This window comes from Pristis pectinata, chromosome 30 (assembly GCF_009764475.1).
Source record: "Pristis pectinata isolate sPriPec2 chromosome 30, sPriPec2.1.pri, whole genome shotgun sequence".
NCBI lineage: Eukaryota > Metazoa > Chordata > Chondrichthyes > Rhinopristiformes > Pristidae > Pristis > Pristis pectinata.
The window spans coordinates 25175262-25201896 of NC_067434.1; the positions used below are offsets into that span (position 1 = coordinate 25175262).

Here is a 26635-nt window from a genome sequence, read left to right on the forward strand (position 1 = left end):
CTCCTAAAGGACCCTGAAAGTCATTAACCTGATGGGAAATACATCAGCAAGCCAATTGCTGATATAACAGTATCCATTTAAAACTGCCCAGAATTTGGATCAGTGGTGAAGTTCCAGTACTTGTTGTTGACCTTGAAGAAAGCTCCCCAGAAAAAATCCAGCAACTTCTGCAACAAAGAATGTCCCCCTTGCTGCTACCTCCTGGTAGCAGGCATCAATTCAAAGGAATTAATGGAACCCAGCTGCTGCAGTGACATCAAACTGGCTGAACAGCCAATCATACCCTCGCAGTCAGGAAACAGAGATTTATAACTGTATTTTTAACTTTATACAGAGGGCTAAATGAAGATTGGAACATATGCATGAGTGAATTAGAAATTGGAAAATCATAAACTTGATATTTTAAAATATATTTGTAAGGGCATTATATTATACAAATATACAACTAGCAAACAGTCCGGCCCTGAATAGATGATGTAATATTACAGCTTATTTTGACATGGAAGCTCACTTAGGCTTGTGGTAACTAAACGTAATATTTTCAGAGTATTTTACAATGGAACTAGTTCACTAAATAGTTTAAATTCACATGCATTCTAATAATTTTGTTGTAGGCAGAGCACCTGATGGAGGATTGCTAAACACTGACAGCAACTTCAGGATTTCTTTTCAGCTACAAATACGCAAAAATCTCAGTTGATGTCAGTTTCAAGGGGCAACACGTCGCCTTGTTGCCATCATCACTGCAATATCCAAGCCAGTGATCCAAGGGTGAGAGAATGGTGGCTCACAGTGAAGGTCTTGCCCTCTGCATGTAATAGATTGGAGATTGTGCTTTTCTTTTATGTTTGTCATAATGCCTCCTCCCCCAGTTCTTATTATCCCTTGTGGAGCTGATATCTCCTCCTGTCTCTGGCCATTGAGCAACATATTGTCTGGTTTTAAACTGAATGCAGAACGATCACAGAACCAAAGCACATTAACAGCAGATAGTTCACTCTTGATAGAAGCCAATCACATAGTTTAACTGTATAATAATTACCTGAAAGAAAACAATTGGAAGGATTTGCATTCTTCCAGTGTTAAAGGCCACAAGTAAGAAAGGATAAATTGGCATCTACTTAAATCTTCCTCTTTCCATGACCAATCCTGGGAAGTTCCTTGGAACTGCTCCCACTTGGCAATTATAGTTTTCTGCTAATTGAATAACCTTAGAGTCATAGAGTTGTACAGCATAGAACCAGGCCCTTCGGCCCATCATGTCTATGCCAATCATCATGTCTATCTATACTAATCCCACCTGCCTGCATTAATCCCATCTCCCTCTGTGCCCTGCTCATTCAAGTACCTGTCCAGGTGTCTCTTAAATGTTGTTACTGTTCCTGCCTCCACCTCCTCCTCTGGCAGCTCATTTCAAATACCAACTACTCTTGTGAAAAAATTCCCTCTCAGATCCCCTTTAAACCTCCTCTTCCTCACGTGAAACCTATGCCCTTGAGCATTAGACACCTCTACCATGGGAAACGGACTCTGGCTATCTACCCTCTCTATGCCTCTCGTAATTTTATGTACATAATAGTCTCCTCTCAGCCTCCTTCACTTCATGGAAAACAGACCCAACCTATCCAATCTCTCCTCATAACTCAAGCCCTCCAGTCCCAGCAACATCCTTGTGAAACTTTTCTGCCCCCTTTCCAGCTTAATGACATCCCTCCTATAGCCGGACGACCAGAACTGCAACAATACTCCAAAACTAGAGGACGTAGATTTAAGGCGAGAGGGGAATGGTACAAAGATAGGTGGAGGGACAAGTAGTGTTGAGGAAGCAGGGAGTCTGCAGAAGGACTTGGACAGGTTGGGAGAATGGGCAAAGAAGTGGCAGATGGAACACAGCGCAGGGAAGTGAACGGTCATGCACTTTGGTAGAAGGAATAAAGGTGTAGACTATTTTCTAAATGGGGAGAGAATTCAGAAATCGGAGGTGCAAAGGGACTTGGGAGTCCTAGTGCAGGATTCACTAAAGGTTAACTTGCAGGTTGAGTCGGCAGTAAGGAAGGCAAATGCAATGTTAGCATTCATTTTGAGAGGACTAGAATATAAAAGCAAAGATGTAATGCTGAGGCTTTATAAGGCGTTGGTCAGACCACATTTGGAGTATTGTGAGCAGTTTTGGGCCCCGTATCTAAGAAAGGATGCGCTGGCATTGGAGAGGGTCCAGAGAAGGTTTACAAGAATGATCTTGGGGATGAAAGGTTAACCTATGAGGAGCGTTTGATGGCTCTGGACCTGTACTCGCTGGAGTTTAGAAGGATGAGGGGGGATCTCATTGAAATCTACTGAACGTTGAAAGGCCTGGACAGAATGGACATGGAGATGTTTCCAGTGGTGGGAGAGTCTAGGACCAGTGGGCACAGAATAGAAGGACCTCCCTTTAGAACAGAGATGAGGAGGAATTTCTTTAGCCAGAGGGTGGGGAATCTGTGGAATTCATTGCCACAGAGGGCTGTGGAGGCCAAGTCATTGGGTATATTTAAAGCAGAGATTGATAGGTTCTTGATTAATAAGGGTGTCAAAGGTTACGGGGAGAAGGCAGGAAGAAGAAATTAGCCATGGTTGAATGGCGGAGCAGACTCGACGGGCTGAATAGCCTAATTCTGCTCCTATGTCTTATGGTCTTATTATGGTCTAAAATTTTTCACATTTATTTTTCATGTTATAAGTGATAAAGCTACTTGACAACAATTTGCCAATAAAACTAATGATCTTTTTCTATAAACATATCTGTGCTGCAAACAAACTAACAATAAGCAAAAATCCTGGTGTAGGAAAGTATATTCCCAGAGCTATTGCAAAAAAGATTGATCAAGTTATCGTCAAACAGCACTGAAGCAGGCCCTTCGGCCCACCATGTCTATACTGACCATCAAATACCATCCCCTTTCCTCCCCGATTGTCTCCACAAGTATATTGCTGTGAATACCTGAGGCTGCTGTGGAATGGGTGCCTTTGTGTGCTGCGGAACGAGGTGTTGTTGACTCAGTTCTCATGTGTTCTCGATTCTCTCTGCTTTTATACTCAACAAAGCAGTTCCAGGGACAGTAGGACCAGACTGACCAGGGCTCAGTGTCTCACCAATATAAACCTGGGCTTTCCATGACATCAGGGAAGGTGCAACTAGAGTGAGATTCTCTTTACTGATCCATGGGGGTGGCTGGCAACTCTTGGTCCAAAATGAAATATGCTCGATCACAGCAGCCACCTTTGACTGGGATCTTCACCTGCAGACCCATGTTTGACTCTTCATTCTAAACACAGTCCCATCTAAGGATTGAACTATGTGCAGTGGGTTTGCTGAACTTTCACAGTGGGGAGTTGATTCAGCCCACAGGAAGCACAAGTTGATTTGAAGCGAGAAGCAGACTGCTGGAGGATCTCAGCGGGTCAGGCACCATCTGCGGAGGCAGAGGGATAGTCGAGGTTCCAGGTCAACACCCTGCATCAGGAGCCAAAATGTTGACTATCCCTTTCCCTCCGCAGACGCTGCCTAATCCACTGAGTTCCTCCAGCAGTTTGTGTTTGCTCCAGATTCCATGGTCTGCAGTCTCCTGTGTCTGCATGAATGGATTTGACTCACTTCAGCAATGAATCCCCTACACTGAACATCAAGCAGTCCATGAATTTCTTATGGTTACTGTTATACAGTGATGAATTTTAAAGTTAAAGTAACCTATACATGGGCAGATAGAATCCTGTTCCATGCCACTAATGAGCCAGGAAATATAGCCACTAATATACAACAAGTATGTCCAAGCAAATCCAGGCATAAAACCCATTGATTGCCTCCCTATTTCAGAAGATTATTTCTCACCCTACAATTATTTAAAAACTTTGGGCTCCTCTATTTCTAGCCTCTTGTGCATCTCCAGTTGCCTCAGGTATCAGGCATCCCTGAACCTTTAGCTCCTAAACTCCGGAATTGCCACTCTGAACACCTCTGGCTGTCGTTCTCTCTTCCATTGAGGCTCTCCTCAAGACCTACCTGTTTAACAGATGGCCACCTGCCTTTATATGGCTCAGTGCAAATGTTTATTTGATTCTATTTCTGTGATGCAACTTGTGATTTTTTAATGGAGACATCAGAGACTGCGGATGCTGGAATCTAGAGCAACAAACAATCTGCTGGAGGAACTCAGCGGGTCAACTATGATATCTATGTTAAATCTAAGCTATTGTTATGTGGTTCATTCAACTCCCACACTGTAAATCTAGAGCCATGCACCAATGATTAGGAGATAAACTGGCTGTCAATAAGTCTTCTGTTGAAACTATATCAGGTTATCTGCCTGAAAGATCTAAGTCCAACGAAGATAACTGCATGCACTTGTAATTTGCAAATTTAGCTGTGCCTGATGTGTCTATTAGTCACAAGCTTCACTGACATAACACGTCAAACACTTTAAACAGGCTCAGCAGTAATAGTTCTGTGTGAAGACTGATATGTCATTGCCCTGAAATGATTTCAATGATCATCCTTTACAAACCAAGGCTGTGCGCCAGCATTGGTAAGGTGCGATCCTCTTAAAGAGCACATTAACTCACAGGAACTCGCACATAATTATTCATGTTGGAAGACATATTATTTGCATATTTCATGCTGTTAACTGGTGTGTGTGACTTTGTCAGAAGATTCTCTGCAATAGAGGAGCTACCCATTTAAAAGAAATTGATCTCGACATGTATTGTGGTCACCGGTATTAAGGCAAATCAGGTACCAAGGTACACAGGTACTCAGCTATGAAGTACTCTAAGGATTCCATCTGCTCTTGCAGAGTCAGTGTATTGTGCACACCACTGAGATCCAATGGAGTTCAACAGAATTAGATCTTGAAGGCAGTGTAAAACGCACTTCACTCTTTAAAGTGCATGTAGTGTGACTGACTGTGATGACAGCACCATCAGCCAGTGAGGTGGAGGGGTGTGAAGGTAAGGCTTACCACAGTCAACTGTACAGTAGTATTGGAATTGGTTTATTGTTGTCACACGTACCGAGGTACAGTGAAAAACTCGTCTTGCATACCGTTCGTACAGGTCAATTCATTACACAGTGCATTGAGGTAGTACAAGGTCAGTGTAACAGCTACAGAGAAAGTGCAGTGCAGGTAGACAATAAAGTGCAAGGTCATAATGAATTAGATTGTGAGGTCAAGAGTCTATTTTGTACAAGAGAACCATTCAGTAATCTTATAACAATGGGGTAGAAGCCGTCCTTGAGCCCGGTGGTACGTGCTTTCAGGCTTTTGTATCTCCTGCCCAAATTGGAGAGGGGAGTAAAGAGAATGTCTGGGGTGGGTGGGGTCTTTTATTATGCTGGTTGCTTTACCGAGGCGCCTGGACAGGACCAATTTTCTCAGTAAGCAAAATAGAGGGAACAGAACTATAGCAACTTCATGCAATAAAAGCAGGCACAGAAATTCCTCTCCTATTTCAGGCTGCCACCCCTCCAGCAGAGATGGGGACATAAATAGAGGTGTTTAAAAGATTGTGCATTTTCTTTATTTGCTTTGAAAACTTTAATTTATTAGTTACAAAAATATAGGGACATAGAAGGCTGTTTGAGCTGTTTGGATGCAGGAGATCACCTGACAAAAATACCAGGATTAAATCCAACCAGAGTTGGTATCCTTACAGTGCATCAGAGTCCAAGATAATGTTGTTTCTGGAATCATTACAAGTGCAAAAGGTTTTGGATCTTAATCATTCCAGCCATGGACTCCCCAACATCTTCAACAGCTGTGCATTGACCACCAATCTTAGCATCATTACTTTATCTAATCATTAAATAAAGACCTGCATTTATATAGAATCTTTCAGAAAATCCAAGGTACTTTGAAATCAATGAACTACTTTTGAAAAGTAGTGATTATTGTGGCAAGCATCTCTTCTGTGATAAATAGTTGGATAAGAGGAATGAGCACATCAGTGCACCGAATTAATTTTGGTACCAGAGTGTACTAGCATAGCCAAGTGTTCTTGTACACTTGAGTATGAAAATGTACAAGTGTACTTGGGATGCTGAGAGTGCTGGCACAGCTGAGTGCCTGAGTGTACCACTATACTTAATACCTGAGTGAACCTGAGTATATTTGTGCACTGAATTATCTGAGTTGCTCATGTGCCTTGGTACTTCAGTGTATTTCTTTAACTGAATACCTGAGTCCACAAGTGTACCTGAGTATAACAGTGCACCTGACTATCTGGGATTGCTTATGTACTTGAGTACACAAGTGTTCCAGTGTCCCTTGGTACCAAGTATGCTAATGTACCTGATTATTAGTGTTCCAAAGTATACGCGTGTATTATTGTACCTGAATACCTGAGCACCTGAGTACAGAATGTTTGGTGGTATCTGATTGTACTTGTGTCTCTGATGATCAGAATGTTCTAGAGTAACTGAGTGTACTTGTGTAAGTGTAACACAATTCCTAAATAGACCAGTGTGCCCAGGTACAGTGGTGCCCCTGAGTGCACTCATGTAGAGTGAAACAGAATTCCCAGGGTGTCAAAGTTTTCCCAGTGCCCCTGAGTGTAGTAGCACACAGTGTAACACATTTCCTAAATACACCAATGTGCCTGAGTGTAGCAGTGTACTTAAATGCATGAATGTGCTAGTGTACTTTGATACCTGTGTGTACTTGTGTGGCTGTGTGTACTAAAGTACCTGAGTAACCTTGTGCACCCAGTACCTGAGTCTATCAGTGAACCTTAATGTACAAAGGTACCTTGATACCTGACTGCACGAGTAGACCTGACTGTAGTAGTGTACCCAAATATATTATGTTCCCGTGTACCCGACCATCTAAGTGTCCTTGTATCCCTGTCTGCACAAGTATAACTGAGTGCCTCATGTACTAGGGTGCATGAATGCCTGAGTGTATTGGTCTTCTTTGGTACTGAGTGCACCAGTTTACCCCAGTCACTCAGTACCTGAGTAGGCCGGTCTACATGGCTGAAAGCAGAAAATGCTGGCATGCATATCAGGCAGCAACTGTGGGGAGAAAAACAGAGTTAACGCTTTCAACCTGGAAGAGGGGTGGTGGTAAATCGGAAGGCAAAAAAAAACTGCAGGTGCCGGAAATATGAAATAAAACTGTACCTGGGAGTACCTGAATGCACGGGTCTACCTTTGTATCCAGGTATATTCATATAACTGAGTACACTAGTTTACTTTGTTATCCAAATGTACTCATAAAATAGAGTGCACTAATATACCTTTGGTATCCAGCTATATCATAGAACTGAGTGTACTGGTGTACCTTGGAATCCAAGTGTATTTATATAACTGAGTGTGTTCATGTTCCTGAGCTGGGGCCTGGGGAAGTCAGGAGAACACACCCCAGTCCTCATTGAGTGGTCAGTGGTGGGAAGGGTGAGCAGCTTCAAGTTCCTGGGTGTCAGCATCTCAGAGGATCTATCCTGGGCCCAACACATTGATGCAATCATGAAGAAGGCATGCCAGCGGCTCTACTTCATTAGGAGTTTGAGGAGATTTAGTATGTCACCAAAGGGTCTTATAAATTTCTATAGATGTACGGTGGAGAGCCTTCTGACTGGTTGTATCACAGCCTGGTATGGAGCCTCCAACGTACAGGATTGCAAAAGGCTGCAGAGGGTTGTAGACTCAGCCAGCTCCAACACGGACACAACCCTCTCCACCATCGAAAACATCTTCAAGAGGCGGTGCCTCAAGAAGGTGGCATCTATCATTAAGGACCCTCGTTATCCGGGACATGCCCTGTTCTCATTACTACCATCAGGGAGGAGGTACAGGAGCTTGAAGGCCCACACTCATTAATTCAGAAACAGCTTCTTCCCCTCTGCCATCAGATTTCTGAATGATCCGTGAATCCATGAACACTACCTCATTATTCCATTTTTTTGCATTAGTTATTTATTTTTGTAATCTATAGATTTTATGTCTTGCACTGTACTGCTGCCGCAAACCACAAATTTCACGTCATATGTCAGTGATAATAAATCTGATTTTGATTCTGATTCCCTGTTGTTGAAGACACTGTGGTGGGAGGGTTGCCTGTCACATTGTATATTGTCTCCATCTAGTACAGCATCAGAAAAATTGGATTGGAGTGTACTGGTAATTTCTTGTAAAAGGAATTGACTTAGGTCTCCTACAGATTCACCTAGTCAAAGAGCTCCAACAAGCCTTTTTAAATATCCTTATCAGTTATTCAATCAACAATGATCAAAGATTGAGACAGCCAATGACAGTCAAACAGTTTAGGATGATTTAGTCTTAGACTGTACAGCACTGTTAGGGGATTTCCAATACAACTTGAACTCAAATGTTATAAGGTACACCCCTGAGGTAACTTCAAAAGGCTAGTGAGATAGTTGATTCTTTGGTTTTAGTGTTCAGAAAATCCCTGGATTCAGGACGGGTCCACTAGATTGCAAAATAGCAAATGAAACTCCTTTATTCGAAAAGAAAGAGAGACAGATAATAGGAAACAGCAGGCCAGTTAACTCAACATCTGTCATTGGGAAAATGATAGAACCTATTATTAAACATGTTATAGCCAAACACAAAGGAAAATTCAAGGTAATCAGACAAAGTCAACGTGGTTTTGAGAAAGGGAAATCATGTTTGCCAAAATTTATTGAATATTTTAAGGAAACATTGTGTGCTGTGCTAAAGGGGAGCTGGTTGATGTCCTATAGTTAGATTTCCAGAAGGCATTTGATGAGATATCGCATCAAAGGTTATTGCAGAAAATAAAAACTCATGGTGTGGGAGGTAACATGTTGTTATGGATAGAAGATTCACTGGCTGACGGGAAACAGAGGTGGGAAAATTGTTTTATTTTCTGATTGGCAAGATGTAGCAAACAGTATGTCACAGGGAGCAGTGCTGGGGCCTCAACTTTTTAATGATTCATATAAATGATTTGGAGGAAGGCACAAAAGGTATGGTTGCTTAGTTTGCTAATGACACAAAGATGGGTAGGAAAGTAAGTTACAAAGAGGGCATAAGGAGAATGCAAGGGGCTGCTGGAGGAACTCAACGGGTCGAGCAGCATCTGTGCGGAGAAAGGAATTCTCAGCGTTTTGGGTTGAAATCCTGCATCGGGACTGCAAAGGGCTAAGTGAGTGGGCAAAGATCTGGTAAATGGAGTATAATGTGGGAGAATGTGAAATCGTCCATCTCGGCAGAAAAAATAAGAAAAGCATGTTATCTAACTGCTGAGAGGATGCCGAGCTCTGAGATTCAGAGCAACACCGTGAGCATTTATTTTCTGTGATGACCTTTGATGCAACACCTCATGTGGTGTGCCCGTTCATGATTCATCAAAGGCTAATGGCAAGTACTGTAGGTAATAAGAGGTAACTGATATCATTCATTATGAGGAGAATTGAAATCAACAGTGGCAAGGTTATGCTTCATTTATATAGAGCATTGGTGAGCCCACATCTAGAATATGGTGTGCAATGTTGGCCTCATTATTTAAGGAAGGATGTTAATTCATTGGTAGGAGTTCAGAAAGGGTCAAATAGACTCATGTCTGGAATGGGCAGGTTGTCTTATGAGGAAAGGTTAGACAGTCTGGGTTTGTACTTTGAAAGGTGAGAGAGGACAATGGAAATATTGAGGGGTCTTGACATCGTGGGTTTGAAGAAAATGTTTCCTGTTTTGGGAGAATCTAGAACTTGGGTTCACAGTTTAAAAATAAGCATTCTTCCATTTAAAGCAGACATAAGGATAAAGATTTCACTCAACTCTCTTCCTCAAAAGATGGTGGCATCTTTGTATAGTTTCAAGGCAAAGGTAGATAAATACTTGGTAAGCAATGGAGTTAAAGATTGATGTGGGAATGTGAAACTGGGATTAGCCATGACCTTACTGAATCTAGAACAGGATCTGCTGCTAATCCTAACCCACAAATCCAATGTTTACTTCATTGCATAATGTCAGAATATTAAGAGTGCACACAATGCATCCATCCCAGTGACTCAATATGCGAGTTGTACGTGCAATAGTTCCACTCCATAGGAGCTGTATATTAACACTCAACACAACAACACAGAAACTAGCAGCAGGAGTAGGCCAGTAAACCCTTCAAGCCTGTCCCACCATTCAATATGATCACAGCTGATCTTTGCTGGCCTCAACTCCTCTTCTGTGCCAGTTCTCCATACCCCTCTATTCCTCAATCCATCAAACATTCTCCACCACCTGCAGGGACGGAAAATTCCAGTGATTCACCACCCTCTGCCGGAAGAAACTTCTATGTACCTCAGTTTTAAATGACTGTCCCCTTGTCTTGTAGTTAAGCCCCCCTGTTCATGACTCTCCCACGAGTGAAAACATGCTCCCTGTCAAGCCCACTTGGGATCTTATATGTTTGAATCAGGTCAATCCTCATTTTTCTAAACTCCAGGCCCAAACTACATAGTTTCTCTTGGTAGGACAACCCTTTCATCTCAGAAATTAGCCCAGTGTTTCTCCTTTGGACTGCCTCCAATGTTACTGTTTCTTTGTTTAGGTGAGGGAACCAAAAGTGTGTGCAGTATTCCAGGTGAGGCCTCACCAACACCCTGTACAATTGCAAAAAAACCTCCCTATTTTAAAACTCCAACCACTTTGAAATGAAGGCCAAAATGCTGTCTGTCTTCTTAGCTACTTGTTGGATCTGCCTGCCAGCTTTTTGTGATTCATGCACTGGAACACCTCAGTCCCTCTGAACTTCATTCACTTGCAGTCTCTCTCCACTTAGGTAATAATCTGCCTTTTGATTCCTCTTACCAAAGTGAATAGCCTCACACTAAGCTCCATTTGCCAGGTCTCTGCCCAATCACTCAATATGATATCCTGTTGCAGAGTCACACTATCTTTATTGCAACATGCCCTTCCAAATTTGGAAACTTTACACACTGTTCCTTCCTCCAGGTCATTAATGTAAATAGCAAACAATTACAGGCCAAGAACTGATCCTTGGGGTACTCCTCTAGTTATCTCCTTCCAGTCTGGAAAGAACCCATTTATTCCAACTCTGTTTTCTATGAGACAGCCAGTTTTCAATTTATACCAGTGCACTTCCTCCAATACTATGGGCTTTTAATTTATGCACTAGCATCCTATGTGGTACTTTGTCAAATGCCTTCTGGAAATCTAAAGACACAACATCTACAGGTTCCCCTAGATCAACTCTCTCTTTAAGAATTTGAGCAAATTTGTCAAACATGTTTTACCTTTCATAAATCCAAGCTGACTAGGTTTAATTATATTCAGCTTTCCTAATTGATTAGCTATTTCCTCTTTAATTATTGACTCTCAGCATCTTGCCAATAATAGCCGTTAAATTAACTGGCCCATAGTTCCCTGCCTCCTGCCTTTCTCCGTTTTTGAACAAGAGAGTTACATTGGCTGTTTTCCAATCATCTGGTACCCTCCTGGAATCTAGCAAGATATGAAAAATTTCAACTAATGAGTCCATTATCTCTGGAGCCACTTCCTTTAAAACCCATTGGGTCCTGTGGACTTGTCCACTTTTAGCCCCCCGAGATTCTCCAATACTTTATCCCTTGTAATTGGGATTTTTGTGAGTTCTACCATGTTATTTGAAATTAGCCCGTTTGATATCTCAGGGATATTCGCAATGTCTTCCTCGGTGAAGATTCATGCAAGAAATTTAATCAACATATCTGCTATTTCTTTGTTTGCTGTCATTAATTCACCGGCCTTGCTTTCGTGCTGAGCATCGTAGACTGTTTGAATATCTGCTACTGTTCCTCTACTGACCTGTCTCTTAGCTTACTTACCCACTCTGTCTTGGACGACTCCTTCCTCATACCTTATTTAAATTGAAGACACTGGCTATGGACCTATGGTGTTCATCCTCAAACTGCATTTGGAATTCTATCATATCCTAGGGGATCTTTCACCACAAGATCCCTCATTAAACCTTCCTCGTTACACAAGATCAAATCTAAACTAGCCCGTTCCCGGCTAGACTCCACAACGTACTGCGCTAAAGAGCAATCCCTGTCGCATTCCACCAATTCTTCCCCTTTGCCCTGCCAGTTTGGTTTGTCCAATTAATATGTAGATTAAAATCTTTCATGATAATTCCAGTTCTCTTCAAACATACCCTTGATATTTCCCCATTATGCTCGGACCTATTGAGAGGTCACATTCTGGGGGTTTATAGGCCACTCCCACCCGAGCTGTTCCTTCCCCTGCTGTTCATGACTTCAACCCAAACTGATTCCACATCACTATCCGCCTGACTTAACACCCACTTCACCTGTTGCCCTGTCTGGACTAGACCTCATTGCAAACCACGCTAACACTTTAGGTTGTGATTGAGCTAAGTGAAATTAAACACTGCTCACTGTTGACGCTGCTAACGTGGCAAAAGCCAACTTCTAGCAGCGCTACGGTTCTGCCTCTGTAGCTGAGCCATGGAGGTGAGGATGACCATGGGTTTCAATGCTGTTCTACACAGGACGCACACACCTCAGCCAACTCAGCCTTGAGTCAGAACAAAAGAATCAATCAGGTTACGTGTGCCCTCTCGTGGCCTCCTGTTAAGAAGGAAGTTTGTGTTGTTGATGGAGACAGGAATGAACTTGAGAGTGAAAGTCTCATGGTCAAACTGACACTGACTGCTCCACCTGTTAGTAAAGCAAGGCCAGAGGCACCGCTTGAACCTCACCTCAACTTTGGAAACAAATCTGAGGAAAGACAAGAAGATAATCCTCAATCGGGAAGAAAACTGGACTTCGTCCAACCAACAGCAGATGTTCTGCTTCCTCTCCAATTGTGAATCCTGTGTATATTACTTTAAGTATCAAAGATTAGCAGTTTAAGATTAGGCATGCTTATTTTATCTAGCTTGAGCTTGCAATCAGCATTTCTGATATTAATAATGAGCTTGTTCTCCATGTACTCGGAGAGTACAAGTGGTGCCAAAATGGCTGAAGGTCACAGCTACATTTCATCAAAGTTTTACAAGCAAAGGATCTTGTTCATTGAACTAAATTTAACTTCTCCCTCTAGAAGGGCAGCAATGAGACCAAATGAAGGTGTGACAAGAGGCTTTAAGTGTACAGGAACCTGGACGGAATGCACACAAACCCTGCTGCTTCAGCTGACAAAGCAGGTATGTTTAAGACCAAAGCTTTGTCTCAGTCTTGTAAAATTGTGCCATTGATTATTCAACTGGATTTGAAACAAAAATGAGTCATCTGTTTATAAGTGGCAATCACATTTTAAGACCCTTGTAAAATATAGACATGGAGTTTCATTTGGACTTGGAAACTTAAGTGGATAAATCTGTACAAAAAACATGGTGTCATTTCCTGCCGTGGGTACCAGATACATTGGCCCAGGTTCGTCGGCTCCTCTTGGAATCTCAGTGGCATAGGTCATAAGCGAACCTGCTGGTTGTCCATGGAACGGCAATGACCAAACAACTGGCTCAGGCTTTCCTCCCACATTGCACAACAGTGCGCACTCCAGGGTGCTGGAGTGTGCACTGAGCAATGAGAAGTTTGTGAGTGCGTAAAATTATGGGGGGCCTGGAGAGGATAATAAGAAGGGCCTGTTTCCCTTAGCAGAGGGGTCAAAAACCGGGGGGGGGGGGGTGAATGGCAATTGGCAGAACGTTGGGAGATGATGGGAAATAAAATTCTCTCAGGGCATGGTATGGGCTCGGAAATCTTGGCATGAAAGGATGTGTAAAGTAATTGAGTCATACAGCATGGAAATGCCTTTCAGCCCAACTGGTCCATGCCAACCAAGATGCCCATCTAAGCCAGTCCCATTTGCCCACATTTGGCCCATTTCCCTCTAAACCTTTCCTATCCATGTACCTGTCCAAGTACCTTTTAAATGTTGTTAATGTACCTGCCTCAACCACTTCCTCTGGCAGCTCATTCCATATACTGACCACCCTCTGGGTGAAGAAGTTGCCCCTCAGGTTCCTGTTAAATCTCTCCCCTCTCATCTTAAACCTATGCCCTCTAGTCCTTGATTCCCCCAACCCTGGGGAAAAGACTGTGTGCATTCACCCTGTCTATGCCTTATTTTCATTTTTCTCAACGTGTATAAAATTACAAGGGGCATAGATACTTGGAGAGCCATGACCAAGGCTATGGACCCACCCAGTTATGGAAAGTCAAGTTAGATGGGTAGCTGTTTTTCAGCCAGCACAGACATGATGGGCCAAATAACCTCCTTCCATGATATAAATTTTCTATGATACCAAGCTTCTTATTGGCATGCTGGAACACTTTCTCCAAATATTTCTTAATATGATTACTCCAGTTGCATCTTTGTGATGCCAAGTCATGGTGGAAAGTTCTGCCAAGTTATATTTAAGTTCCAAAGCCACAATAACACATTATGGTCTCATAGCTGAGCCGTTGGCTGCAGGGGTTCAGGCCTGGAATCTCTGCAAGAATTTCACCAGTTCTCAGTGAGACCACCGGGGGGCAGCCTGGAGGAGACAAGGAGGAGCACATCTGTAGTCACTGATCTATCCAGGAAGAATTCTGGTGGCCCAAAGTGCCACAGCCAAGATTGAAAGCATGGAGAACCTGCAACACCTGTTACAGACTGTTTAATTATGTATAATGTGTCACTGTTACTGACTAGGAGCAAGATTGAATTTCAGTCATTAACATGCTCTTGAAACTTTTTCAGCTGGCCCTGTACCTCGATACTTCACTAGGTAGCATTCGATGAGGAGATCCTGTACTTTATGGACCAGTCTGCCTTCTACTGGCAGGACACTTGTCAGCACACAAGCCTTGTCAAAGACCTTCACTGTAAACTCTTCAAATAATTCATTCCCCGTTTATTTCAAAAATCAGGAAACAAAAGAAAAACTTGACCAAATAAAATCCTAGGATTCTGTAAGATTCAAACATATTTAAATTAAAAATATTTGAGGATCCAAGAGAGAATTGTAAATTAAATATAACTAATCGGAAAAGGAGCTTTATTTGAAATCTAACAAACAAGATCCCTTGATACAACCTGAAGGTTACGTTATCATATATGTTGATAATAACTGCCATTAGGCATTTTGTTTATTAATTAACTTTATAGTGCTTTCTATGCAATTATCAACATTTATGAATAATTTAGGTATATTCAGTCACAATTCAGATAGAACTTCGAGATTCTGTAACCCATCACATAAGTAAGCATGTTGTTAAATGATCAGTTTAAAGCTCTCGTTTTGTAAGGAATATTTTACTCCCATGTTTCCTTGGATCTGACCTGTTGGGTTCAGGCACAAGGTGAGACTGTAGGTGCCACAGACCGGAATGGTTTCCTTTCCAGTACCTGGTGTGCATAGGTCCCGGTGTTAGAGTTACTGGCACAGCAAAGTTCATCTTATTCTGGCTGACAACACACCTCACCTCTAAGTTACTCCAAGTATGACTAGTGGCACTTTCCCCACTTCCCTGCTTTGGTTGCCAGTCACTGCTGACCTCGACAGAGCCTTTGGACTGGATTGAGACCAGCCTAATCCATTTTAGATAAAGCCCTCACATGCCATCATGCTGAGCTGGATTTGAAGCCAGATTTCAAATAGGTGAATATGTAATTCATCTCACCTCCAATTCCATAATTACTACATTATTGGGACTTGTTTAAGATAGAAAAAGCTTAGCTTATAAGTAAACACCCTTCCCAACCTGGCACTGAGCATTACACTGAGCTGATCCCAGCCTCAATCCAAGATGGTTGGTTGGATGGTGAGACACTTAGGGATGGTACAATTTGCCATGGTGCTCAGGGACTAGAGAGAAGGGTGGATTGCCAACTCATCCTTTGATTACCATGAGTTGTGTAAGAGAGACCCATAGAAAGAATGATCTTATTTCCCTCTTCTTGTGGAAATACAGATATTTAGGCCCTCAGGGTAGCTAAGTACAACTAATAAATCTGAAGCTGAGGTCCATCAGCTCAAATGGGTCCCATGCCATTGTGATTTATCCCAGCATTTGGCCAATCTCCTTCAACCAACCAACAAGATGCAGAATCTTCTCCTTCTTAGGCAGTCCCTCAGGATCAAGTATGCCACTCCAGCTCTGTGGCTTCTGAGGTGACTGGTTAGGCCAATGTGGGGACCACGAACTCTTCCATAGATGGGGCAGCTGTACTTGATGGGGTGGGCGGTTTATGAGGGTGGACACTCTTCCAGTGTTTGCTCAAGGCTTCTGTCCACTCTCACACAGGGACTGCAGGTCCTTGAGGCATCCCGAGTATTCCTTCTCCACTTCCAATGGTCACTGGCCAGGGATTCCCAGGAGTCAGTTGGAATGTTTCAAGGAGACTTTGAAAACATCCTTGAATCTTTTCCATTTTTTTCCACTATCCATCAGGTAATACCCACCTGTGATGGAGAGCGGAGTAGATTGTCTGTTTGGGGAATCTGGTGTTGGACGTGGGAATGACATGACCTGCCCAATGGAGTTGACTGAGTGTAGTCATGCCCTCAGTGCTGAGGATGTTGGTTCACTTTTCTTGCGAATGGATGTGGAGGACTTTGCACAATCTGCCCATTCACTGTTTGTGCACACTGGTTGCTGTTTCTGTCTCCATGAGAATGCTTTTGCTCCAAGTCTCTCAGGAAACAATATAAATTTAAGCCATTTTTATTAGTGTGCTGTGATTTATTGTGGTCTTCAGAAATTTTTTGTTTCCCAAGAGGAGTCAGAAGAAATGTTCCCAGTGTTTCCATTGACCCTGGCCTTTAGACCAGAAGACAAAGGGGCAGAATTACACCATTCAGCCCCTCGAGTCTGCTCCACCATTCAATCCTGGCTGATTTTTTTTCAACCCCATTCTCCCACCTTCCCCCTGTAACTCTTAACCCCCCCCCCCCCCTCACCAATCCAGAACCTATCAATCCCTGCCTTAAATACATGTAATGACTTGGCCTCTACAGCCCTCTGTGGCAATGAATTCCTCAGATTAACCACCCTCTGGCTGAAGTAATTCCTCCTCATTTCAGTTCTAAAGGGACATCCCTTTATTCTGAGGCTTTGCACCCAGCATTAGTCTCTCTGCTGTTTGGGTGGGGGTGCGCACCAGCACTCTGGTGCTGTGATCCTGGATAGGTGAACTGTCACTTCTCATTTGGTATATCAAAGAACTTGTGGTAGACTGTGCTTGTCTGTAGATACTGAGGTATGGGTGGAGTCAGGCAGGTAACCTAAGAGACAGGTCAGTAGAGGAACAGTAGCAGATATTCAAACAGTCTATAATGGTCAGCATGAAAACAAGGCTGGTGAATTAATGACAGCAAACAAAGAAATGGCAGGTATGTTGAATAAATTTTTTGCACGAGTCTTCACCAAGGAAGACATTGCGAATATCCCCAAGATATCAAACAGGCTAATTTCAAATAACATGGTAGAACTTACAAAAATCCCAATTACAAGGGATAAAGCATTAGAGAATCTCAGGGGGCTAAATGCTCCACCTTGAGATTGAAACACCATCTGTTGCAAAGCTTCACAACAGGTAGAGGTAGGTGACCAGCATGCCTGAGACTATACCCTAGCAATTGACAGGACATTCTTGAGATGGAACAAAGAGTTAACCAATACTCAGCTCTCCCAGTAAGCACACAAGGCAAAGGGAAGACTACACTATTGCCAGCCCTGATTCCTACCCATGCTTTCTTGCACACACAACTCCAAGGAAGGACACAGTTAACCGATACTTTATCCGAAGTCTGATTGCCAGTAAGATCAATTATTCTGATCCTGATTTTAAGATAAGATCCATGTTAAATTCACCTGACTTATGAAGTAAATCATTTCCAGTCACTGAAATGCAATTTTTGTTTTCTGTGTGTGATTAAGTGAATGTGAATTTGATTCTTAGGTAAATATAGATTGAGTTGTCTGCCCTCATTCCCACACATCTGCCTGTTTATTAATTAAATGAGAGAAGAGAAGATGGATTATTGTATCCAAACACAAATGAAAAATTAAACATGTTTACTGTTACTTAACTCAAGGTCTGTGGGATTGAAAGCAAGCCTTGAATTATAATCAGTCACATTTCTATTCATGGTAATTTGACTGCATAAGACCACATATTTTTTGCATAATATGAGTTAAACACAACAATACAAAATGATAGAAAATATGTCAATGCCTCTTTAATTTTATTAAATATTTTAAGATACACTATGTTTCCCCATCTGAGTGATCAGAATTTATCAATTTCATAATTCCGTTCTGTACACAATTATACTTTTGCCCATATGACAAAATGATAGTGCAGAAAACTGAATTGACTGAATAGGCAGGTTTTGAAGCTAAGAATTTCTTTATTATTGAGGCATTTTCTTGTTTTTCAAATGTCGTCACAACAGATTTTACACCTATTGCCATCCTCCAAGTTCCTCAGTTCAGGGAAGGATAAGGAAGGTAAAATGTATGAAGTTAGGAAATAGACCATAGAGCTAGAATATAAATATAAACAGAGGGTTTAATGCCCCCCTGGTTGGTTTGAGCAAGTGGACAAGGCAGGTGGCAGCCGTGCCTCAAATGGTGATCTGTGGGAGGGAGCAGGAAGGGGCATGGAGAGAGGAGGTTAGGGTTAGGATTGAATCAATAAGGAAGCAGCAGAGACTGTTGAGGATTCTGTTTAGTGAAGAAGTAAGGAAGATGTTAGTGAGATAAGTGAAGGTTAGATTTCCTCATATGGTGAAATCATGAATTTAATGTAGAACAAGTTGAAAGTCAAATGGAGGTTTGGTGAATAGGTGCAGATGTTCATATTTTCCATTGCATTTTAACCAGGAATCCAGAGGCTTGCACTGGTGATCCTGAGATACAAGTTGAATCTCAGGATCTGCAAATTGAAATTTAAAAACTTGTTAGACAATCCTTCAAAGTGGCTAATGAAGTCAATATGGGAAGTGTAGTCTTCCATAGATGGGATAGGAGGTGACTTACAGAGAGGGCAGGTGGGTAGCTGGGGTGCTCCTTCCATCGTTTAATCAGGGCTTCCGTGTGTGCCTGTGGCATGACCTCAAGGTTCTCAATCCCATCCCCACTGCTGCTTCTCCCCCTCAAGCAGTCGTGGGCCAGAGGTTCCCAGGAGTCGGTGGGGGTGTTACACCTCTTCATCCTTGGATTTTTTTCCTGTGCCCACCTGGTAATTTTGTCTCACCAGAGCTTGCAGTAGAATATCAGTTTCAAGAGTCAGGTGTTGGGGATGTGAACAGCCTGCCCAACATAACTGACAGAGGCCTCATTGGTGGGGATGATAGGCTGGGAGAGGATGCTGACATTGGTTTGCTCACCCTTGGAGAACTTTGCAGAGGCAGCATTGGTGATGTTTCTCCTGTGCCTTGAGATGCCTGTTGTTTGTAGTCCACATCTCAGAGGTATACAGGAGGCCAGAGATCATTGCAGTTTGGTGCCAGTTCTTGATCTCTGAATACCCTTTCCCTCAATCAATCAAATTAATTAAAGGCAATGGTGAAATTCAGGGATGGATGTCTGCCTTTGCTGAGAGGTGGTTCCCAATATGTGGGAAGTGATCCACAATTTCAGGGTCTTATTGTGAACCTTTATTGTGCATGGCAGTGAGGGCAGTTCGGTGGAAGACATTGAACTCTGAAATTTGGGTAACCTTGTTCCCGGAACGTAGTCGCCACTCATTGACAGCCTCCCATTCATTATAAAGATTAGCTGCACTCCCCCAGGAAGTTTGTTGGAGGTGGAGTGCAATGTTGCAGTGAGAAAGATCGAGAAAAGTGACTCATCTTTGTTTGACACTGGTTTGCACTAAGATTGATTCTCCTGTAGACCCATTGGTTGGTGTCATGTCTTGCTTGCCACCTGGAGCAAACATAAGATGGTGATAAATTTCTGGGGGAGGGTGCTCTACAGTGCCTCCTAACTAATGGAGTCAAAGGCTTTAATGAGGTCAAAGAAGGCCATGCACAGTGGTTGGTGCTGCTCCCTGTATTTCTCTTGGAGTTGTCACATGGTGAAGATCACATGCACTGTGCCTCTGGATGATGGAACCACACAGTGATTCCCAGAGCAACTCTTCAGTCACTGGGAGGAGTCAGCTGAGGTGAACTCTGGTGATGTCTTTGCCCAAGGAAGTCAGGGGTTCTCATTAATGGTGAACATGGTGAACAGTAACTAAATTATTGCAAAAGCCCATCTGCTTCAGTAATGTCTGCCATCCACAACTGGAATGCCCAGTCATGGACTGATCTGTGCTTTGAAACCCAGCCAGTTGTACCAAACCAGTTGTACCATCAGGCTCAAGGACAGCTTCCATCTGCTGTTATAAGACTATTGAACAGTCCCTCAGTGATAAGATGGACTCTTGACCTCACAATCTACCTCATCATGGCCTTACACCTTACTGTTTGCCTGCACTGCACTTTCTCTGTAACTGTAACACTTTATTCTGCATTCTGTTATTGTACTGCCTCAATGCACTGATGTGATGAAATTATCTGTATGGATGGCATGCAAGACAAAGTTTTTCACTGTACCTCGGTATGTGTGACAATAATAAATCAATTTACAGATTAACTTACCAATTTGCCATTATGTTGTAAGCACCTGTACTCTCCACTTTTCCCATCTTGAAATGTAACTGTGCAGTTGTGCTGTTATGGTGACATATATCAATACGATAAACCTTTCAAGTGTTCAATTTAAACAGAAGCAATGTTTTTCTTCACACAGGAAAGAAATTCTTGTTTCATGACCTGGTATCTGAATGGATGAAGGATGAAGAAGCTTCAAAGATCTTGAGCACAAAGCAAAGTATTGTAGAAACACAGAGCAGAACCACCTCAACAAAACAGAGTCCGGGGAACAGACCCAAGCCATGGACACACTTAATAACAGAGGTTCAGCTAAAACAAAAGTCATGCAGGGACATTCTAAACCCGTGGATGGTTTTAGTGATACATCAAGTGTTGGGAGCATTTTGGATGAAGCAGACAGAGAAGTAAGTAGTCTTACAGAGCGTGCTTTTAAGAGCTTGTGTGTTGTAGAAGAAGGTATGTGCAATGAGTCTGAGGTGCACAGTTCACCGTCAGCTGTCAATGTGAATCATGCTGCCCCAGGCACAGAAGGGAAAAAGCATTCTGCAGGCGAATTGAAAAACTGTAATATGTCACCAAAACTAATCAAGAAACAACCAAAAGAGTTGCCTGAGACATTCCAGGAATCAACAGGACAATATTCTGTTGGAGAAGCGAAAGGTGACAAATGTAACATGGGAAATGGCTTCCTAATTGAAGCCATGGAGTCAAATCAGAAGTATCAGCAGAAGCCAAAGGTTTCTTCACTGGTTGGAGCTTTTGATCAAAATGATAGAGATTTCACAGGGACTGAGGCACTCAGTGGGAAGCCAGCTTCACACCCTGAACCACCAGGGGAAGACGCCATTAAAAACATTGCGCAATTCGACGCGTCAGCCATCGTCAACTTGCACAGAGAGAAGTCAAGCTTTTCTGCTACTTGTCAAGAAAATTATTGGATAAATAAAAAACACCAGCCGCAAGACAAAGGCGGCAAAACCAATATTTTAGGATATCTGAAGTCCTCACAGTATCGAAAACCCACTGACTTTAAGAATCTTCACCATTCTGGTACAAAATTCGATAAAACCTTGTCTGAAAAGGTCAACAGGCTTAAGAAGTTGGATACAAAGAACAGCTTTCTTCATAGTGAGTGCAGTGCATTCAAATCCTGGCAGGATCACAGTAAATCTCTGTTTGAAGAGGATACTCCACCTGAAACACATAACGCCAACCTTCAGTCCAATGTTCACTTGCAGGGTTCTGATGAAAATATCATAACTCAGAAACAAGCCCCTTCATTAGTGCAAGCAAAGTCTCCAAACAAAGTCAAAGCTAGCATGATGCAGAATGCAGTGAACTGTTCACCCAGTAACAAAGACACAAATTTCCATGCACCCGTGTCTGAAGAGAAACACCACGCTGCCAAAGTAAACCAAGATCGGGGTGATAGTTCGCAGATGGTTAGACCTGAAGAGGACAGTGGAGGCACAGTCGAAAATGGGGTCGAGGCGAAAGGTTTTCAGCTGTGGAGAAACTCAAGGTACCCGTTGTACAAAAAGCAAATGGAGGCTGAGTTAGTGAGTGTGGATGAACCCTCCACGAAAAGTCCACCTGTGACTGAAGCTGCAACATTGGCTGCGCCGATTCCTCAAGAGGAGAGCCCTTCCTTCTGTATTTCGAAGCTCCTGGCGCCGAGTGTTGTCGCCAATCCAAATGGAATAGAAAGATCCAAAAACCAGCCAATCGTGGTGACACCGCCCCTCCTTCATCCGTGCACCAATCAAGGCGATGAGATCAGAAGTGACAACCAATCATTTTTAGGCTATAAAAGCAAAGCAACAAGTCTGATGTACAACCTGAAGGATGTCAGGAAACGAGTAAAATCCACCTATTCATCTGCCGGTACTCCACAAAGCGTCTCTGAGCCCGCAAAAAACAAGCACTATGTTCATCAAAACATCAGCGCAAGAACATCCTCCGCTCCGGTTCGGCTGGGTATCAGGGAAAACATTGTGACTGACACCAGTGAGCAGCGAAAACACGACACAGTGCCCAATGCCGCTGATGTCAGACCCACTGCTGACTACCTTAAAGCTGCAGTGGTTCCTAAAGCTGAGCTGGACGCATGGAAGAATGATGATTATCTAAACCTACGATCACCACAGACGGTTAAAGAAGGTGGGAGCTACCCCGGCTGGAGAACAAAAAGTTCCAGACCTCAGTCAGCCATGACAGCATCAGAGGTTCATGCAGGCAGAGGTCTGGAGAGAAGGGTTGCACATCAGCTGAATAAACTGACTGCAAAAGAGAAAGCAGATCACTCCACAACGACTTTACAGAAGGACTCAGTGTCTGCAAGTGGTAGCCCAGAGAGAGCAGTAATTGCGCAAGAAAAGGCAGAGCAAAAACAGAGTCGGTTCCATGGTAACAGAAAGCCTGAATATGACCTAGTCAGCCACCCACAGAAAGAGATACGGCCACACGAGAGGCACTCCAGAAGGCAGGAGGGAAAGTTGACATCACAGAGAGTGCAGGATGCTGGTTGCCCAACCAGGGACCAGAGTGCGTCCAGCCATTGGGGGTCTTCCCATTCCACAAGAGAAGACAAAACTAGGCATGATTTAAAGTCCTACATTGACTTAGGTAACAGCCACTCCCAGGGCCCAGAGCAAGCGGTGGTTAACCACTCGAGAGAGCCGTGCACTGGAACCACGAAAAGTCGCCCCGCAGCTGAGAATGACAAAAACTTTGAAAAGAATGAATTGCAGTATTATGCACTGAGTGACCCGACGACAAGCTCTGAGAGGGGAGGGGAGAAACAAAACACACCGATGATGTTTCAAAGTCATTCCCAACAGGAAATGTCAAGAGGTTTAACAGAGCAGAGAACAAAGGACAGTGGTTCTGCGGGCATGTGTGAAGAAAAATTCTACAGCATTTTCTCAAAGCAGGAAGAAGACAGGCCAGGAAGTAACATCCCGACTTCCCCGAGGCATGCTCTGTCCAAAGTCAAAGATAATGCACTGAAAACATCCACAGGAACGAAACCGGTAAAGCTAATTCTCCCCAAGGGAGCAGGTGAAGGTGGAGACGTGAACACTTTTAAGGAAACACCAACCGTGTTAACATCAAACGAAATCCCAGACGGTGCCAAACCTGGCTCAAGTGAGATGCCTTTGGCCAGTTCAGTGACTCCCAACCCAAGACCAGAATCAACATGCAGTCTAGATTCAAAAGCAGCAGGAAAACCACCCGTTGTTCCTCCAAAGTCGGAAAAAGCATTGCGTCGGGCCAAGAAACTGGCGACCAGGAGGAAAAGGACCGAGAACAAGCAGAGAAAGCAGAGCAGTGACGGTGCAGAAACTGACCCTGCTCTCTCAAGTCTGCCGATGTCTCCCCCAAGTGTACCCACATCACCACTGCCCACTGTTTGCCCTCCAGTTCCTCAACAGCAACTCACTTCGTATGATTTCTCAGCCCTCCGCAACAGCCCGGCATTAAATAATGCACAGTCCATTGCATCTGTACATTCATTTCCATTAAGCCAACGGAAATTACTTCAAGATCCTGAAACTGGTCAATACTTTGTTGTAGATATTCCCATCCAAGTGCAGAGAAAGACATTGTATGATCCAGAAACTGGGAATTATTTCCAGGTGTCCATACCCTCAACAGGTCAGAACACCACACTAGATTTTTTTAATACTTCCTACGTGCTATATCCTGGCTTTCTGTCCTTCCCACTGATGCCAACTCTCCGGCCTCCTTCGCAAATGTCAGCACCCGCAGTTCTCCTGGAGCTACAGAAAGAGGAGGAGTCTTTGAATGAGCGGACTAACTTTGGTTTGGGGGACACAGAGGAACAAGAAAATCAGCCGTATATTGAGACACTTTATGATTGTCTCACTGGGAGCAGGGCGGGTAGTGAAAAGGAGACTTGGTGCAATGCAATGAACAGTCAGATGCAACCAGAAGACCACAGTTTGGAATTAATTGTCATGGGGGAACTGGAGGATATTGCCATCGAAAACAATTAGCGCAAAGGTAATGAAAGCTGTGATCGCCCTGCACTGGAGGGAATCGCAGCCATTTAAAGACTTTATCGGTGTCTGTTGAGCAAGTCAGAAATTACATAGGGAGTCTTCCATACATGTGCTGCGTTGTATGGTGGTTCTTAACTATTTCAGATGTTAAATTAGATGTGGCATCAGAGATTGGAAATAAAGAAACAAAAGTTGTGTAAAAGATGCATCATTTCTTAATGAAGGAGGAGTAGTAACTGATTAAGGATTGGACGGGCTTGGTCACATAACTGTCCATGATAGGTACCATATTTCAGGCTTTGTGAAGCTGCACAGGCTGCGACGTTTTCCCACTGCACGAGGGATGGGCGGAATGTAGATGGTTCTTGACTGAAAGATGAAATACTTTGTTAAATCTGATACTAAGTTCAGAGTGCCATGCTGCGTCATTCCTTCTGTTGCCCAAGACCGGCGCTAACCCCAAGTACCCTCTCCCACTGAGAAAAGTTCTAACGCCCCTCCAACGTGTAATATTTACCAGAACATCCCCAGTCAGGCTGGCTTGAATTTGAATTCAAACTAAAACTGCTTGAACTATAGTCAACCTCTGAGGATCTCTATTTCTCCCTCAGAAAACCGGTACATAAAGTTCCAATATGCCAATTCGTTTGACTCCCCACTACATGTATCTCTACTGTATGCTTAATACGTACCCAGAGACCAATCTTATTCAATGAGTGTTTTCAGAATCCATTAGCTCCAAATATACTATAATAAAACTCTGATAATCTGTTATCTGACTATTGGAAAATCCCTAACTGGCTCACCTGGTTCTGTTTCCTGCCCTCTCTTTAAACTTACGGGGTTCACTAGAAAATTTATTATTCTAATGTGTAACTTCTAAAAATAAGTGATTTAAAAGTGTGTTGGAGTATTATCTGGAAAATCTGTTAGTCTGGAGCAAGCTGAATAACTGGAGCTTTACTGTAGGTTGTAATTTGGGAAAAGTGTGAATTAAGGTGTGGACTATGTCCCAGCCAAGGGTGAAAGTAACTTACATTTCTTAACCAGTCGGACGGTGTTGCAAACATATGCTGCCATTTTCTCACCATTTTCCCATACAGCCGGAATGATTTATGTTTACACCTGGAGCCAGTTTGCCGCCAATCCTAATGGCTAGGTGGAGCTAAACGTACCACGCGATGCAGAGTCGAGCCTTAAATACTAGTAAGTGGCAGGTTTGTTCTCTGGGCTATAAAATTCCAAACGGCTTCTTCCTGCCTACCATTGGACAATATGATAGTGTAATCATTCTCACATTTATCACTTTTTCTTGAGGCGACGTACTTATCCTGTGATTATGGTGGGTAAATGGGAGCATCCTGTTAAAGTTCAGGTCTCTACCTTCACTGAACTCAGTGGGTTACTGGTGGAGAGGAGAAAGGTCACAATTGGTGTTCTCTAGGCTGAGAAGGAAAGCAAGGACCACCCAGACATTTCTGGCGAACTTGGGTAGATATTGCCTGAGGAGAAAACAGCCCAGAAATTGGATCAACCAACACCCAGTTTTTTAGGTTGAGCAAAAATCAGTTTTACCCAAAGCAGAACGTTCTGGGTGAACTTGCACTGACCATGAGATTAGACCTTATGGAATAACTAAACCATTCACAAAACATCTATTTCCATCTTTCGTCACATTAGTTGGAGCCCTGAGCCATAACCACAGACTAACATGGGATAGTCTCTATATAACCTGGAGCACATCATGCTAGTGTGATATTTAGCTCGTTGTTTAAAGGGACATGGCTGACACTCGGAGATCTGACTGTGAGGTAGTGTTGATCCAACTATTCAGGAATCCCTTTGGTTTGGCACCTGACTCAGCTGGTTCTCTTTACCACACACCCTTTAAACTTATCAGGTTCACTGCAAAATTTATTATTCTGTTGTGTAACATCTAAAAACAAGGCTGCTTAGACATCTTTCCCAATTCACAGT

At 43.1% G+C, this 26635-nt stretch overlaps 1 protein-coding gene across 3 annotated transcripts in view; it reads left to right on the forward strand.

Annotated features, from left to right (window-relative positions):
- Positions 1 to 24854, forward strand: part of LOC127584607 (cardiac-enriched FHL2-interacting protein) — a 67717-nt gene extending 42863 nt beyond the window's left edge. For 2 of the 3 annotated variants that reach the window (XM_052041393.1, XM_052041391.1), the window contains 2 exons: positions 13076 to 13178; positions 20770 to 24854. In XM_052041393.1, the coding sequence (XP_051897353.1) occupies positions 20915 to 24652 (3738 nt within the window). In that variant the 5' untranslated portion in view covers positions 13076 to 13178; positions 20770 to 20914 and the 3' untranslated portion in view covers positions 24653 to 24854. Of the gene's footprint in view, positions 1 to 727; positions 772 to 13075; positions 13179 to 20769 lie in introns of those variants that run through there. The other variant, XM_052041394.1, reaches the window with a different exon arrangement.
- The last annotated feature ends 1781 nt before the right edge of the window (positions 24855 to 26635 follow it).